At 38.6% G+C, this 14562-nt stretch overlaps 1 protein-coding gene across 1 annotated transcript in view; it reads right to left on the reverse strand.

Annotated features, from left to right (window-relative positions):
* Positions 1–13882, reverse strand: part of LOC137401195 (E3 ubiquitin-protein ligase UHRF1-like) — a 51762-nt gene extending 37880 nt beyond the window's left edge. The window contains exons 1-4 of the mRNA XM_068087586.1: positions 13760–13882; positions 6620–6794; positions 3325–3471; positions 2831–2887 (exon numbers count right to left, since the gene is read on the reverse strand). Coding sequence (XP_067943687.1) covers positions 2831–2887; positions 3325–3471; positions 6620–6772 — 357 coding nt within the window. The 5' untranslated portion in view covers positions 6773–6794; positions 13760–13882. The remainder of the gene's footprint in view (positions 1–2830; positions 2888–3324; positions 3472–6619; positions 6795–13759) is intronic.
* Between the last annotated feature and the right edge of the window lie 680 nt (positions 13883–14562).

The raw sequence follows: 14562 nt of genomic DNA on the forward strand, positions 1-14562 counted from the left end.
ATCCTTTGAAGCTATTCATTGAAAGACTTTTACAGAAAATGATGAAATGAGTTACTCTGACATCTCAGTGAGTCAGTGTAATGTGCTTACAATTCTGTTTCTGGGTGTCAGATTGTTCAATTCAAAATCATGGGTTATGAAGTTCAAAGGGTTTTCAGCAGGCTGGTCTTCAAGTAAGGCAACAAAATATAACAGTTTAACATGAGATGAGATAATCAGGTTAGGGAGATAGCACTGGGATGAAGGAATACAATTTAGATCTAAAAAACTCTTCTCAACTCAAACACTAATTAATTGGTCTAGCCAATGCCACCTCCTTGGTCTGGCTGTCTTTGTTTGTCTGTGTTGGGTAAGCCTAATAGACCCTTATACAAGTATTTGATGATTTTAGATGTTATTTAGCATTTTTAGACTGTTAGCAATAGTTGTAAGGTGAAAACGGAATGATAAAATGGATATTTTTCAAAAATATCGATTTCTTTCGGCCCAAAAATATCATATCTATCGGCGATATATGTCGATGATATATATCAAGCGATATATATCAAGCCAACCCTGTTTAAAATCAACACAAATTTGAGGAAACCACATCTTTAAGGAGCAAACAAAATACATGGAATGTAACGTAACATAAAAATGGCAGATGACATGGCCACAAGAGATTAGTACTGCAATCATGAAACTCGACCATCCTCATTACAATGTACTCAAGTAGCTAAGATAACAATTGAACTACGACTAGGAGCCAAGTCTACAGATACGTTTAAGAACGTTTCTCATAAATGTATCATTGATGGCAAATGGATGTATAGTTTTCATCTCGGACAAGAGGAGGTTACAGGATGATGAATCAAGTGGTGAACCCCAACGATTAAATGGATTCAAAGTGTTCCTTGAATTTTTTATCTAATGAAGTTTTGTAACATTACTTACACGGCCTTCAGGCTCAAGCGCACGTAGTGATATATATAAAGTCAAACATGGATAACTCACTCTAACATACTCCCTATAAAGTGTTTGTATTGTAAGTTTGTGATGTAGATGTATATTGTTATAGAATTAGAGGGGCTATTATATTTATAAATACCTAATATATTGAAGTATGTCCTACAACAATGACATCAAAGGGAGACTGAGTTAAAATAGCAATGTAGCTTGATGGTTTGAGAGAGAGACTTGAGAGACTCAACATAATTCATTGTAATTGGTTTCCTTTACATCTAATAATCCTCTTGAAGACTCATTTAAAACAATCTGTCTGTCTGTCCATTGTCGCAGATTTCGAGACCTTTTCAAGTTTGCTGTTAAATTCAACTTCAATCAACTAGGCCTATTAACAGTTTGGAAGAGCGCTGGCTTGTAGCCACTGGCTACTGGGTTCATATAAATATGAATAGCAGTTTCGCACAACTATCTTCATAGTTTTCATTCCATGGTGGACAGTGCTTGTAATTTCCATTTTACACAATGCCAGGAGGTAGACCGAGTAACCCAATATGGGCTGATTTTGATAAAATTTATGTGAACAACAAACTTTTACACGCTGAGTGCAAGTTTAGCATAAACTTGCACTCAGCAAGTTTATGCTAAACTTGCTGAGTATAAACCGGACTGCGTATAAGCTGCATAAACCGGACATATAGCTAAACATCAAACTTTAACACCGACGGCCTTACTAACACCAAGTAGCTCTCAAGAAGCAGAACAAGTTGCATTGTCTTTATATAGGCCGGTTGAGAGTGAGGATGTTGCTGCACTTGAGCAACCTCCTCTTACACATGTATCTTTAGCTCCTGTGATACGCTTTTCTCACCCTACACTCGTACGTAATGTAAAATATATTATATCCATAAAAATTGTTATAATGTATATTATTGTTATAATGTATGTTATATAAGATATGCACCCATTTACTGCAAGGAATGCTCGCACTACTCTACAACAACTAATAACTATTACAGAATGATCAAAACACGTTATATAGAGTTGTAATATGAAGTAATACCACATTAAGGCCAAACAAAACAGCAGATTGCAACAAATAACGATATTCCCAGTTTTGACCAAATCACCTGGTAAAAGCAGTTTTTTCCCGGGACGGTTTTTACCAGTACAACCCTGAATGCTTTTTTTCATGTAAACGTTTAACAACATACAGCAACAACACTTTGCTATTTTGTTACGATCAAAACAACAAAACGAACACTGAATTGTTCATAGATTTAATAACAGCGCACCTAGTCCTGGACAACAAAACAAAAGAATTACAAAGAGACCCAGTTGAACTTCGACATTTGGGAGTCAATCGTTACGCAGGTTGACCATCTTGAGAAAGGTGAACATTTATTATACCAAAAATTAAAAACTACCGTAAAGTAAATTATGTATAAAAATCATAAAATAGTATCGTAAAAAATACAAGAATCGTTTTTTTCCTAGGACTCTTTGTAGCGTGTAACTCACGAAAGTGAGATGACCTAATAACAAAAGCATAAGTTGTTTACATCAATGTCTGGAACGCCCCATATTTACTTAAACTTAGTAACAACTCCGAAGACACTGGCAATACCGCATTTTATTGGCTGTTTGTGAGCGTGCCCGCATTATCGCTCGTTGGTGATTGGTCAATGTGTGTTAGGTACACTCCTCTAATGCCACGATAAAATCACCTGATGCGTTTGTACCTTTACAGTTCCATCGTTCACAGATGTGTACAAGCATTAGGTACTTTTATGAGCATGTTCTAACAACCAGTAAGTGTGTAAGATCTATGCAATGAGTGCCTCAAGATCTTGCCACAGGTAAAGGCAATGATATGTCTGAGACTGACCTTGTATTGAGCATCGTGTGTTGAATCCGAAGGTACCGGTAAGGCAATTTCTGCAGGCTAGAAAGTGCAGACAATTATCATAGATTATATGATCGTATACGTATCATAAAACATATTTCTAGTGCTAACATAGATTCCAAAATGTTTGGTACTATAGAGCCAAACCAATAAAACCTATATCGCAAACCTATAAAATGTTAAGTGAAATGAACAGCATTAAAAACCATAGAGCATAATAACAAAAACGAGTTTTTAACTTGAAATACACATTTCTAAATTATTTGTTGTTAACGTAAATCAATTATTAACTATTTGTTGACTATGTTCAAATCGAATCACACAAAACAGTGACCATGACTCATTTTTTATTCTCAGCGATTGAGTGATGCATGAAATACTAGACCCAATTCAACTTTAAGCAATTAATTTTTGACCAGCCCATCACCATTTGTTTGCTGAGCTCTTACATATACCTCTATATTTTGTCTACATACCTCTATATTTTCTTTGTCTGACATGTCATTTTTTTCTGTGTTATCCTCGTAGCTAATCGGCTCGACAGGAAAGGTTTTGCGAACCATTATTTGTATGAGATCATTCTGTCGCACATCATAGTCAAACAGCGTATGTGAGTCCTCCAGCTAAATACACAGGATATTTAACAGATTGAATCAAATTTCAAAAAAAAGGTCATAAGACTTGAGTGGGTCACCAATCACCATTTTAATTCGTTAGGTTGATATTTTGAGTAAAATTGAAAAACAATGGTATATAATGTTCGCATTTTAAAATTACACAAAATGCAAGGAGTTTAATAGACATTGTTTAAAGGTTGACTTGCAACAAAATTCATAAATATGAATTTTGTTGCAAATTTTGAACTGTAATATTACAGTTATTTGGTATCAAAAGGTATGTCTTACTCTGCTGTGTTGTAGGTGCAAAATATGTGGAAAGGTGATTACAAGCTCTTAAAAGCTGAAAAACGAACAGTTAATCGCCACCCTCACTAAACTGTCGTAGATTCGACTTATTTTTCCAAACGGCTCAAATGGGACGGAGTTGAACGAGACGGCCTCTGTTTACACTTTCATGCAACCTCATTCGTCGAAATAGTTTCACAAATATACTTCACGCATTCCATAAAACCATATCTATTGTCCTCATGCGTCTATTTCATCAGCATTGTATTGCTGTCACTTTCAGCACAGATATCTTTTAACCTACCGTGGAAACTCGTCTAATTTTCTAACCTTAGCTAGAAGGAGTACATATCATTCTCTGATAAACATGACGAACCTGTTGGTCACCTGTGATAATCAAAAATGCTGCAGAAATTATTCGCACTGTTTGGCAGGAAGAATGGGTCACATGATCAGATTACCACTAGACGATTAGACCAAGCTGAAACAAAACTGTAAAGTAGCGAGCCTCTATATTTGTAGAACCCGAAATGTTTGTCATAAACTAGTGCTACGAGAAGTTTTATACCCTACCTGATGAAAATATTCGTTGGTTATAAAAATTCGCGATTCCGCGAACAGTCAATTCCGCGAATTATTAAATTCCGTGAATAATTAGTTCTAGCCGCTACGCTAGTTTTTAATATAAATACTTAATGTAGTGGAGTTCCAAAACATTTTTAAAATCATTGCCTGGGCTTTGAGCTAACACCATTGCCTATGCATCACATTTCTTTACAAAATTATTCAAGGTTGCCACAAGATATGCAGAATGGCGTCATCGCGAAAATAGCGGCTAGGCAGAAGTACTAAACGTAGCCGAGTTCCAAAACTTCTTTATAATCATCGCCAAGTTTCGAGTTTTCTTGCCATTGCATCAAACTTTACAAAATTATTCAAGGTTTTCACAAGTTATTCGGCATGGCTTCGTCATCGCAAAAAATCTCTCCTAGTCTTTTTACATTGAAATCAACTCCATCAACCTCTAATACCGAAGTTGAGGACGATCATGATTCTGATCTGGACATTATGGTATGTATTTGATTTGCAGTGCAGATACGTTTTTCCATAATTAACTGCATTAGTTAATTCTTTTGTTTAAAAACTGATTGCTTTCATTAAATACTTCAGCTAAATATTTTTTTTTGTGTTTACTGCAGATTGAGAATGAAACAACCTACTCCGATTACGAAAACTAGAGACAAGTAGTAATATTCAACAAGGCAGGAATATTGGCAGAGAAGCAACCAGTCAACCTAGACCCCTTCATCGACAACTCCTTGATATCGCTGCAGCAAACATGATTAAATTATATATTTCATTTCATGTATAGATATATAATTTATTACAAACTTGAGTTACAAATAAAATATTTTAAATACCAATAAAATTTTACAAACGATGAATGGAGTAAATATAAACAGTTTAGTCCATATGGCGGTTGTCTAGCAATTAAAACTGGTACTCTTGATAAGTGAATACTAGTGTGTAATGGTGCTCTATGACTAGTTATTTTGGTAAGTGCAGCTCTGTCGCTGTCTTGGGTAGATGTTAAAGGCGATTCTCTCACTACTTCATGGCTGGTAAAGAAGTTATCATCAGAACTCTCCTGGTGGATTACTATTGTAAAGTTCTGCCGGTTGGCCAATGATTTGTGCTCGTAAAGACGTTTTTGTTCCTTTTTAAAACAGATATATTCTCCTAGTTAGCAGCTGTGGTCACTTCTACCTCAATTTCAAGACCTCCCTGAATGATTGATCTTCTAAGAATGACATCTACCACCCTTGCAGTCATTGTGCTTCCGTGTATGATGAAATCTCTCTTTCTCACACTAAAACAAATAACCAAGCGGTAGGGATGGAAAAAGTAAATATTGTTTTTTACTGAAGAACCAAAGTAAAATTCAACTAATTTAGTAAATGGTTTTGAAAAAAACTCATTACTTACCACAAATTGTTGGTTCATCAAAGGCCTCCAAATCTATGAATATTCGTGAAAACTTCTGAACGCAGCAAAAAATTTATAGCTTAGCACGATCGACCCGTAGTTGTAAGCTAAATAGAAAACGAAACACGCAATGTGCGCATGAGTGGGGTTAACTCGATTGGTAGACGTAATAGAGTTAACTCTTCATAGAGCGTGAGTTTTCAGCCGCGAATATGCATGCAATGGCAATTTTCGCGGAATTTAACTCCGCGAATAAATTCATCTTGTAGGGTATTGATCCTTTTATTGGCCTTTCAATACACGTGAGAACATCACATGTCAAAACAATAACTAAATGGATTGCATACGTCAGGGAAACAAACTGATTCCTACATACGGCATTTTCGTGATGGCGACGATTAACTGTTCATTTTTGAGCTTTTAAGAGCTTGTAATCACATATCCACATATTTTGCACCTACAACACAGCCGAGTAAGACATGGTGAATCGTTTGATACAAAATAACTGTAATGTGAACTTTGTTGCAAATCAACCTTTAAAGATGCTTCTACTACGTAGCAGTGAGCCAGATTAGGAGTTGGAAACTTTTGTCATACCGAACCATGTAAACGCATAGAATACATACAGTACCAAAAATGCGACATCGCAAAAGCAGCGTGTCTTATTAAGATGTGTTCAACACATGGATGTCAATGCAATAGAAATATCCAAAGATTTGCTTCTGCAAACTACATGATTTTGTTACAAGAATGGTCTACCACCTATCTGAATGAACGACAAAAATTTTCATACCAAAATAACTACATGGGAAAATCCCGAATCGGACTGCAGAGTATATCCCATAAATATACTCATAGAAAACTAAATATTAACAAGTACCTGTTTGCCTCTATAAAAGAGTCGCTGCTGCTTAGGCTGCGCATGAAAAGCATCAACGAGCATGTCTCGGAGCTCATCTATTTTAGTGAGCTTGGACAAGCCATCGACTCTGTGGGTGGTTAGGCCATCCATCGACCTGACTTGAATCCACATATTGCTAGATTTGTTCGGCTACCTGCGACACAGAGCAGACAGTATTGACAATTAATTATCCATGCATAACACTGCATAGGTAAATTGGGTAGATTAATGAAATTTTAATCCCCTACACAACAAGGCATTTAGTCACTCATTTAATCTAATTGCACTCGCCTCGCATACCTACATATAGGCCAGACAAGCAGTACTGCGTGCATAAGATTTGAGAAACTAGTAAATATCTAATCAATAATAGCTTCCTCTTTCTAAGCGGCTACAACATAATTATATTCTGACTACTAGCCACTGCAACATCAAATAATTACTCACAGTATCCGACCACACGTTTACCACAGATTGGTATAAGAATTTGGTAGGTGGCCAAATGAGAACTGGAACGCCAGAGCGACCCCCATCAACGGACGCAGTGACCGCAATGGCATCCCAAGCCGTTAGCAGTAGTCCTGCCCCTCTTACAATCATCGCCTTCACATCACTATCATCTTCATATCTATCTTCATCCCTCTCATCCTCGACACCCTATCGGAGGCCAAGAGACTTGCTTGAAGAGATTCGAGAAGCCGAAGACACCATTCGGTCCCAACTACAGCCAATGGCCACGCCTCAACCTCCTAACTTGTCCATACAGGACATGCAACTCACGAATCTACATGTTTTGGCTCTGTTCCAACCCCCACAACCATTTGCCAACCAGCAAGCAACTATAATGGCTGCCCCTCAAACAGCCGCACCCGCGTGAGTCGGCAACAAACCCCACGCACCTCAGTCAATTCCAGCAAATACGGCCGCGGAACCAGTGGCAGACAACGCGTTACAAGCACCGACCACGGATCCAATGAACAAGACAGAGGTCTTATAGCAGTCATCAGACGCCCGTTGTAGATAACCAGCAGATACTAGCGGCAGCCGCCTTGCGGAGAGCGTCAGCTGACCATAGCAATGGATCCTGAGAGCAACAAGCTCTAGCCGTATGGAACTCCATACCTGGCGACCTGAAGTCCTACATTTTCAACCTAAATGGAGCGCAAATGCAAAGTGAAGCATTAGGCGCATTACAGCCACCTCGAGTGAGCCTCAACAATGCAAATGCACATCCTGGCAGATATCAAGCTGCTGATGCTTACAGGGCACTAGCAAAGAACCCGGCTGCCGCCAGAGTGACGAGACGAATGGTTGGCACCAAGGCAAGCCACACAAGGACCACCAAAAGATATGGGCCATGCCAGAACCGAAGCCTCACTCTTGGGTTCTTCATTTGGCGACGCAGGGAGAACTGGTGGAACTGTTATTCTCCCCAATTTCGACATTAAAGAGACATTTGCAGATGAGCCCACAGAGATTTGGGAAGGATTTATTGAACGATGGGAGGTGGAGATGCTGACTTTTGGCTTGGATAAACTCCAGTTGGCACAATGTCTGCCAAAATCACTAAAAGGGTCAGCCTGCCAGACACATTGGTCTAGTAAAGGCGGGAAACCCGTCATTCGTAGCTACCCACGATTAAAAGAGGAACTGAGCAGTGCGTTTTTGAGACACAAACCCATGAAGGGGCGAAGCCTTTTCACCCTTATACAAGTGAAGAAGACTGTCGGAACCTTTAATGATGAAGTTGTGACCACAGGCAAGTATGATTATACCGACATGCTAGCGGACTCCAAAAACCAGATTGTCCGCGATGCGTTCATTAATGGCATAAAAGACAAATACTAAGACAAAATCCTTGCCAATGGGGATGTCACACTTGAGAAAGCCTTTGACATTGCAAAACAGGTGGAATATACCGACGCCATTGGCAAAGGTCAGAAACTAGTAGCGGCAGCACATGGACACGTGAACAGCATACAGGAAGCACCAGACCAGCTGCAAACTCTGACCAAACAAATGAGCACACTGACTGAACTAGTAAGAGCACAAACCTCCCAGTGCAATGCAGGGCAACAGAGGAGCCAGACACCTACAATGGTAAAAAATGGGCCTAGATATGGCTGGAGCAGAGAGGGAAGCTCGAATCGTGTTACAGGAGCAGCAAGCCAATCCAAAGCCAGGCAAAACCCCAAGGCGCCACGGCAAGTCCATAATCAAGGAAGCAGAAACATGGCGAACAATACTCCCCAACGGCCAAAGCTTTTCTGCACACATTACCGTCTCCCCGGCCACGAACTGGCCAAATGCTACAAGGTGAAGCATAGCGTGAATGCCGTAGACCTTGAGGCGAGACCAGAATCCACGGCTGGGTTGAGCGATGACTAGTTTACTGAAATGCTATGTCAACCGACAGATGAAAAAGAACATGTGAATGTGGTGACAGCCAGCAAGCCAAAAAGACGGTATAGAAAAGCAAAAGGCAGCGGCATAACTCCAGCTACCTACGCTTCCCTAGCCATTATGACGCTGCTTTGTCAGTTCATTGGCGGAGAAGCTGTACACTCTGATGGGCCACTTATATTTGGTTCACGAACAGAGGACACACCTCACATTTTCCACATCAACTATCATTGTGACAGCCAGGTGAAGACCGCCCCCCTCAAACCTGCCCCTTTAAGCACGATGGTCTATCAAAAGAATTTGGTGAAATGGACCAGCCTTGCCTACCAAGGCAGTAAGTTTCGGACAACTGTCACTACCCAAATGCCCTTCTTCACGGATGTAAAGACTAAAACAACAAGATCAGAAACCCTGTCGGTTACCAAAGAAGAATGTTTGACCATGGTCAACACCCATCAATGCAAATTTGGCACTCTCACGGGAGGAAATGGTGTCTATATGACCCAAAACCCCACTAATGGCAAGTATCTATATTGTTGTGAGCAAAACGACTTCAGCGCTGACCAATGTAGCACCATCCAAACCTCTGTGTACACGAGGCATAGAGCCGCAAACTTCGAGTCACCCGCAGGAGACTTGTCCTACTGCAACTATGATCATGGTAGTTGTCTATTGGCGGATGGCACTATGCTTGTTTGGGAGAAAAATGCAAACGCCACATGCGAGTTTGAGCCAGACTTTCAGGTCAATGGCACCTACTTTGATGAGCATTTCGTAAATGATGATTTTAATCTGGCTTTCACCTCTAAACACGGACTCCATCACCATAAAGACTGCCAAAGAAACGTTGCTTCGCTAACTGACCAAAGACTACTTGTGAGGTTTCTGACACCTCTGCCCAACGTAACCTTAGCCGACCAGGTCAAAGATGAATACACGGCATGGGGTGACGACACAGCCAAAAGATGGCTACTGATTTGGCCACGTCTCAACGCAAGCAGTTTTGGGATAACTACTCCTACACCTGCCATAACGTCACAGCTACCTTAAAGGCTGTATATCTGCTGATGTCCCAACATCCTACCATTAGTGCACGATATGTGCTACAAAATCCAAACAACTGCTAAAGCTGGCCCAAGTTTTGTGCAGGTATACCCATGTACCCAACTGACCTCGAACATGTTCCAATTCCTAGCTATGCCAAATGACAATTACACGGAGTAGCTACCTATTAACGTAACGCTTGGCGGCAGGACACATGTGGGGTTCCTGGACCCACTACAGAACATAGTTCACTCAAACAGCATGCTAGTAAAATGTGAATCGCGAGATGAGTCGCTAGTGCAGCTGAATAATACCATTTATAAGTACAAACTAGATGGCACTCTAAAATTGGCGCATTCCATTTATAATCTCACTCTGCCAAACATACACCTGAATGCTCATCCCGTTGAAATACATGAAGGCATATTCAGCCTCACACATCGCTTGAACTGGCAAGAGTTCAGTGACCACGGTTCGATGAATTACATGCTGGCGACACTCAGCAGACAACATCAGGTCCTGCAAGCCATCGGAATATTTACATCGCCACATAGGACTTTTGAAGAAAATGTAGGGGAGCCAAAAGAGGAAGTTCTGGGGCGATATTTTATGGTTTTCCTATTTGAAGGACATGTCGCCTCTGGCTTATATTAAAGGTAATATTTTGAGTACTCATTAATACATGTACTAATTAATAGAATTATAACTTTTTACTATCACCAATCATCGTTTTATAATTTTTTACCATTTCACCTAGCTATATTTGCTTCAAATTTTCTTTGGCAGTTTTAGCTAGTAAATTAGATCTATGATTAGACTTTAGATGTTCACTTCTCACTTGTAAAAATAAAGGAAAATCGATTGATCAATGCACATCTTTAACTTCCAGAACCAAAGCTTCGAATCGTTGGCTTGGCGTACTTATGCTTTTGTTAAACATTTATTCATTTTTAAAATTACACTCGCAATCTAACTCCCAATTTGAAAGCTTTCAGTAGATACGCAATAGAATAACACATCTATGAATGACATACCGATATATTTATTGCATTTGTTTTATTTATTACAGGATGTTAATGTGGTTCCACCAGCGAAACAGCTTTGTCAGTGTGGAAACTGCCATAAATGGGAAAGAGAGACTTGAATGTGTGCTGCATAAACCATGATGTTTGTTTGAGTTTGCTGCAGTAGATGAATTTGTCCTATTGTATGAGCTGAAACTATGTGAGTGGCCACGACTTGATGGATATTTTTAATAGAAGCTTTATGCTGAAATGGAAATCTTTGGCTTGTAAAATTATATAATAAAATAATATGGTTGAACATGATGCAAAACATGATTTGCAGAACACTGAATACATCATAGACCTCTGTGCTGAAATCTTGTCTGATAAATGGATTTATGAAGTACAATCAGAGCTGTATTGACATGTACTTTTGCATAGCTCGACCATTTGTTCAGTACTTGAATCAACTAATCAAATGTGACCAGTGAATTTTTTTCCACAAATTAATACCAATAATGACTCGATAACGTTGACTGTACAATGTACATCACTTTCAGGGATGCAGTTGGTTTCGCCACATATTCTTTTCAGAGATACAGCTTGCTCATTTTACTTAGTAACTAGTTTCCGGTGTAGCAGCGATGGAACTGTGCCAGTACAAAGACCTTATTATACTTAGTCTGATTGTCATAATTACCGTAGACCGGTAGAATTGGTAGTTGGTACTAAGATGGTTACACAGGATTTAGAGGAAACTAATATGACAAGTTTTTAATTTCCCTTATTTGAGTCGCTTGAGACATTGATAATAATGTATCTGTAGCTGGATTTAAAATTTTATTCTAGCCAACATGAGGAAATACAAGACAAAATATATGCCAACAGAGCCGCATATGACTAGACTTTTATCGCAATAGCCGATGTGAATACGATAGATAGAGATAGGGTGTATCACGCGTTACATCATTTTGGGAAAGTCCGGGCATGTTTTTTTGGCCTGAGCGTTTTTACCGCGATCAATTTTTTCTATTTCAATCTTCAAATATCTTGACACTGAGATCGCCTAACACAACAAACAACATATCAACTGATGGACAAAAAAATACTTTTTTTAAAAATCAACTCAAATTTGGCGCAACACATCTTTAAGGCCATAATAGCTGTTTGCGTATAGGCTTATTCTGTGTCAGCTAGTTCTAAAGATATTTCGGGGGCATTAGGAAAAGGCATCGATTCAATTCTCTTCAAAAAATTAAGAATTGTGTTCAAGAAAACATGGTCATCAGAAGTATCTCAGGCCCAATGTGGAAGAATTTCACTAACACTAGCGCTATTTTTCTGTTTATCCATCTTAAACCGGAAAAAAAACTTTGGAACCTGCAATTTTATGCAATGATTTCTGAGAAAAAGAAACATTAACTGGTTCATTTTTTTGTAAAAAGATAATCCAATATCCTAAATTAATTGTGGTAAAGTTTTGGGTAGCTCTGTTAACTCGGTGATTCACGATAAATGTTTTTCTATAGGTATCAAGGCGAGCTGTTATAAAGGCTTTTCATAACAAAGGAGTTAAGAGGATATTCACAAAATAACAACCAATAAATATAAGCATGACAATATAAACGCAAAAATAATCACAGCTTTTTGGATAACTAGCGTGTATATACCTAACAAATTTATAGTTATTTGTACAAAACAACAAAAACGTCATAACTAAGCTTATTGTAAATGCGCAGGCAAACCAAGGAACTGTACTATATTAGTGCGTAGTACAAATTATTGACCAATAAAATATACAAATAAATGTCGAGGTCTTTTGCAAATGTGTATGGCTGGCAATATCAGACTGCGCGAACATCTTCGCTTCATCATGTAACAAATAACAGATGGTTTACTTAGGATATCACTGACTATCAGTGATGGAGTTTCCATCACTGACAGATTTTCCATCAATGCTGTAATATAATGTAAGCATAGTTAGTAGTAATAATAAAGGGAAGCATTGGTGCATTTTGACTTAAGTCGTTTTGCTTATTGAAAATAAAAAATCGAGTCAATTCGTCTATGGTGACAGTAAAGACTTAATTAAATTCTTACTGGTAGGATGCTCCGAGGCAATGCAATTCTATAGTAAGTAAAATATACCAGAGAATCGATTCAATTCATATGTGAGATGAGCCTCAAGGGTTGCTAAAGTAAAAGTGTTAAATGAATATCTTTATCATTGAACACAACCATTTGAGTATTTAATATAACTTCAGGTTTTAATAAAACATCTAAGATAATCTCGGCAACTTGACCCTCAAAATCCGAACAAGAATATAAGTATTTTAGAGGCAGTCAATCATCAAATTAAGCTTGGCCTGGATAAGACAGGGATGATCACCTGTGTTGCATGAAAGAACTGCATAAGGGAATTCCCTCACCGTTTACATATAACAGTGTGCAATATAGCAGCTTGGGAAAAATGATTAAAAATAGAGAGGTGCTCAGTTGAGCAAATGGTTTGGATGACTCAACTAACAGACATGCGCGTAAATGTCGCAATATTCACTCTTGCTAAATCTTTGAAAACACCCAGTCTTTCTTAAACATACATGTACATTTTTAGCATATGCATATTTTGCACATTATATAGCTTTATCAATGACTAATCCATCATTACCGTGTTCAGTTCAGTTTACGCTGGTATTTGTATGAAGCGCAGTGCTGACTTAGTATTATCAAGGCTTAGCTAATGTCAAATTGTTAAAAAAAATTATTGTATCTGTATTGTCAATTCTCAGCGCTATTTTCTCAATCCAGTACTTGCAGCGTGGGGATGAGAAATGAATATGTTCGCGGGTTGTAGCGAGTTAGAGTGGAGCGAACATTTCTCTGATGGGATATTTCTACCGTACATACCGCATGCCTAGGGCGCACGACTTTTCTGATGGGAACTAGCTTTTACCCCTCACATCGGCGCAACTGCCGCAATCGATATCCGTCTGTTGAATGCCCTAGTATATAGCAAGGTCAGGTATAATTGCAGTGGCTCAAAACCTGGTCAGTTTCTGGGTCGTTTTGTAGAGGTGGAGCTTAATCCGGAAATGCAAATGTTTTGTCGGCACTAAGCGACGAGGTTTTAAGCAAGTGCCAATGTTTAGTCGGTTAGAAATTGAGTCAGTAATCTTTTTATTTTTTTGTAACAAAATAAAGCATAAACATCGTTTTAGACAAATCTTTAATCAAAAATATGAGATCTTTCATCAAACTAGCATAACGTATTCACATAGTTGTTTATCGTAGTTTTGTCGTGTTAAGACGAAATAGTAACATGCTCACGAAACGGAAAAAAATCTTCTCAAAAATACATCATTAATTATTCTGTATTCGTTTATACAGTGTGTATGAAAAATGTCTTACATACGTTTTAATATGATTGCACTTACATGTATGTAACGCGGTATTATATAAGTTATTGAATAT

The sequence above is a fragment of the Watersipora subatra genome, chromosome 7, assembly GCF_963576615.1.
Source record: "Watersipora subatra chromosome 7, tzWatSuba1.1, whole genome shotgun sequence".
In the NCBI taxonomy this organism is placed as follows: domain Eukaryota; kingdom Metazoa; phylum Bryozoa; class Gymnolaemata; order Cheilostomatida; family Watersiporidae; genus Watersipora; species Watersipora subatra.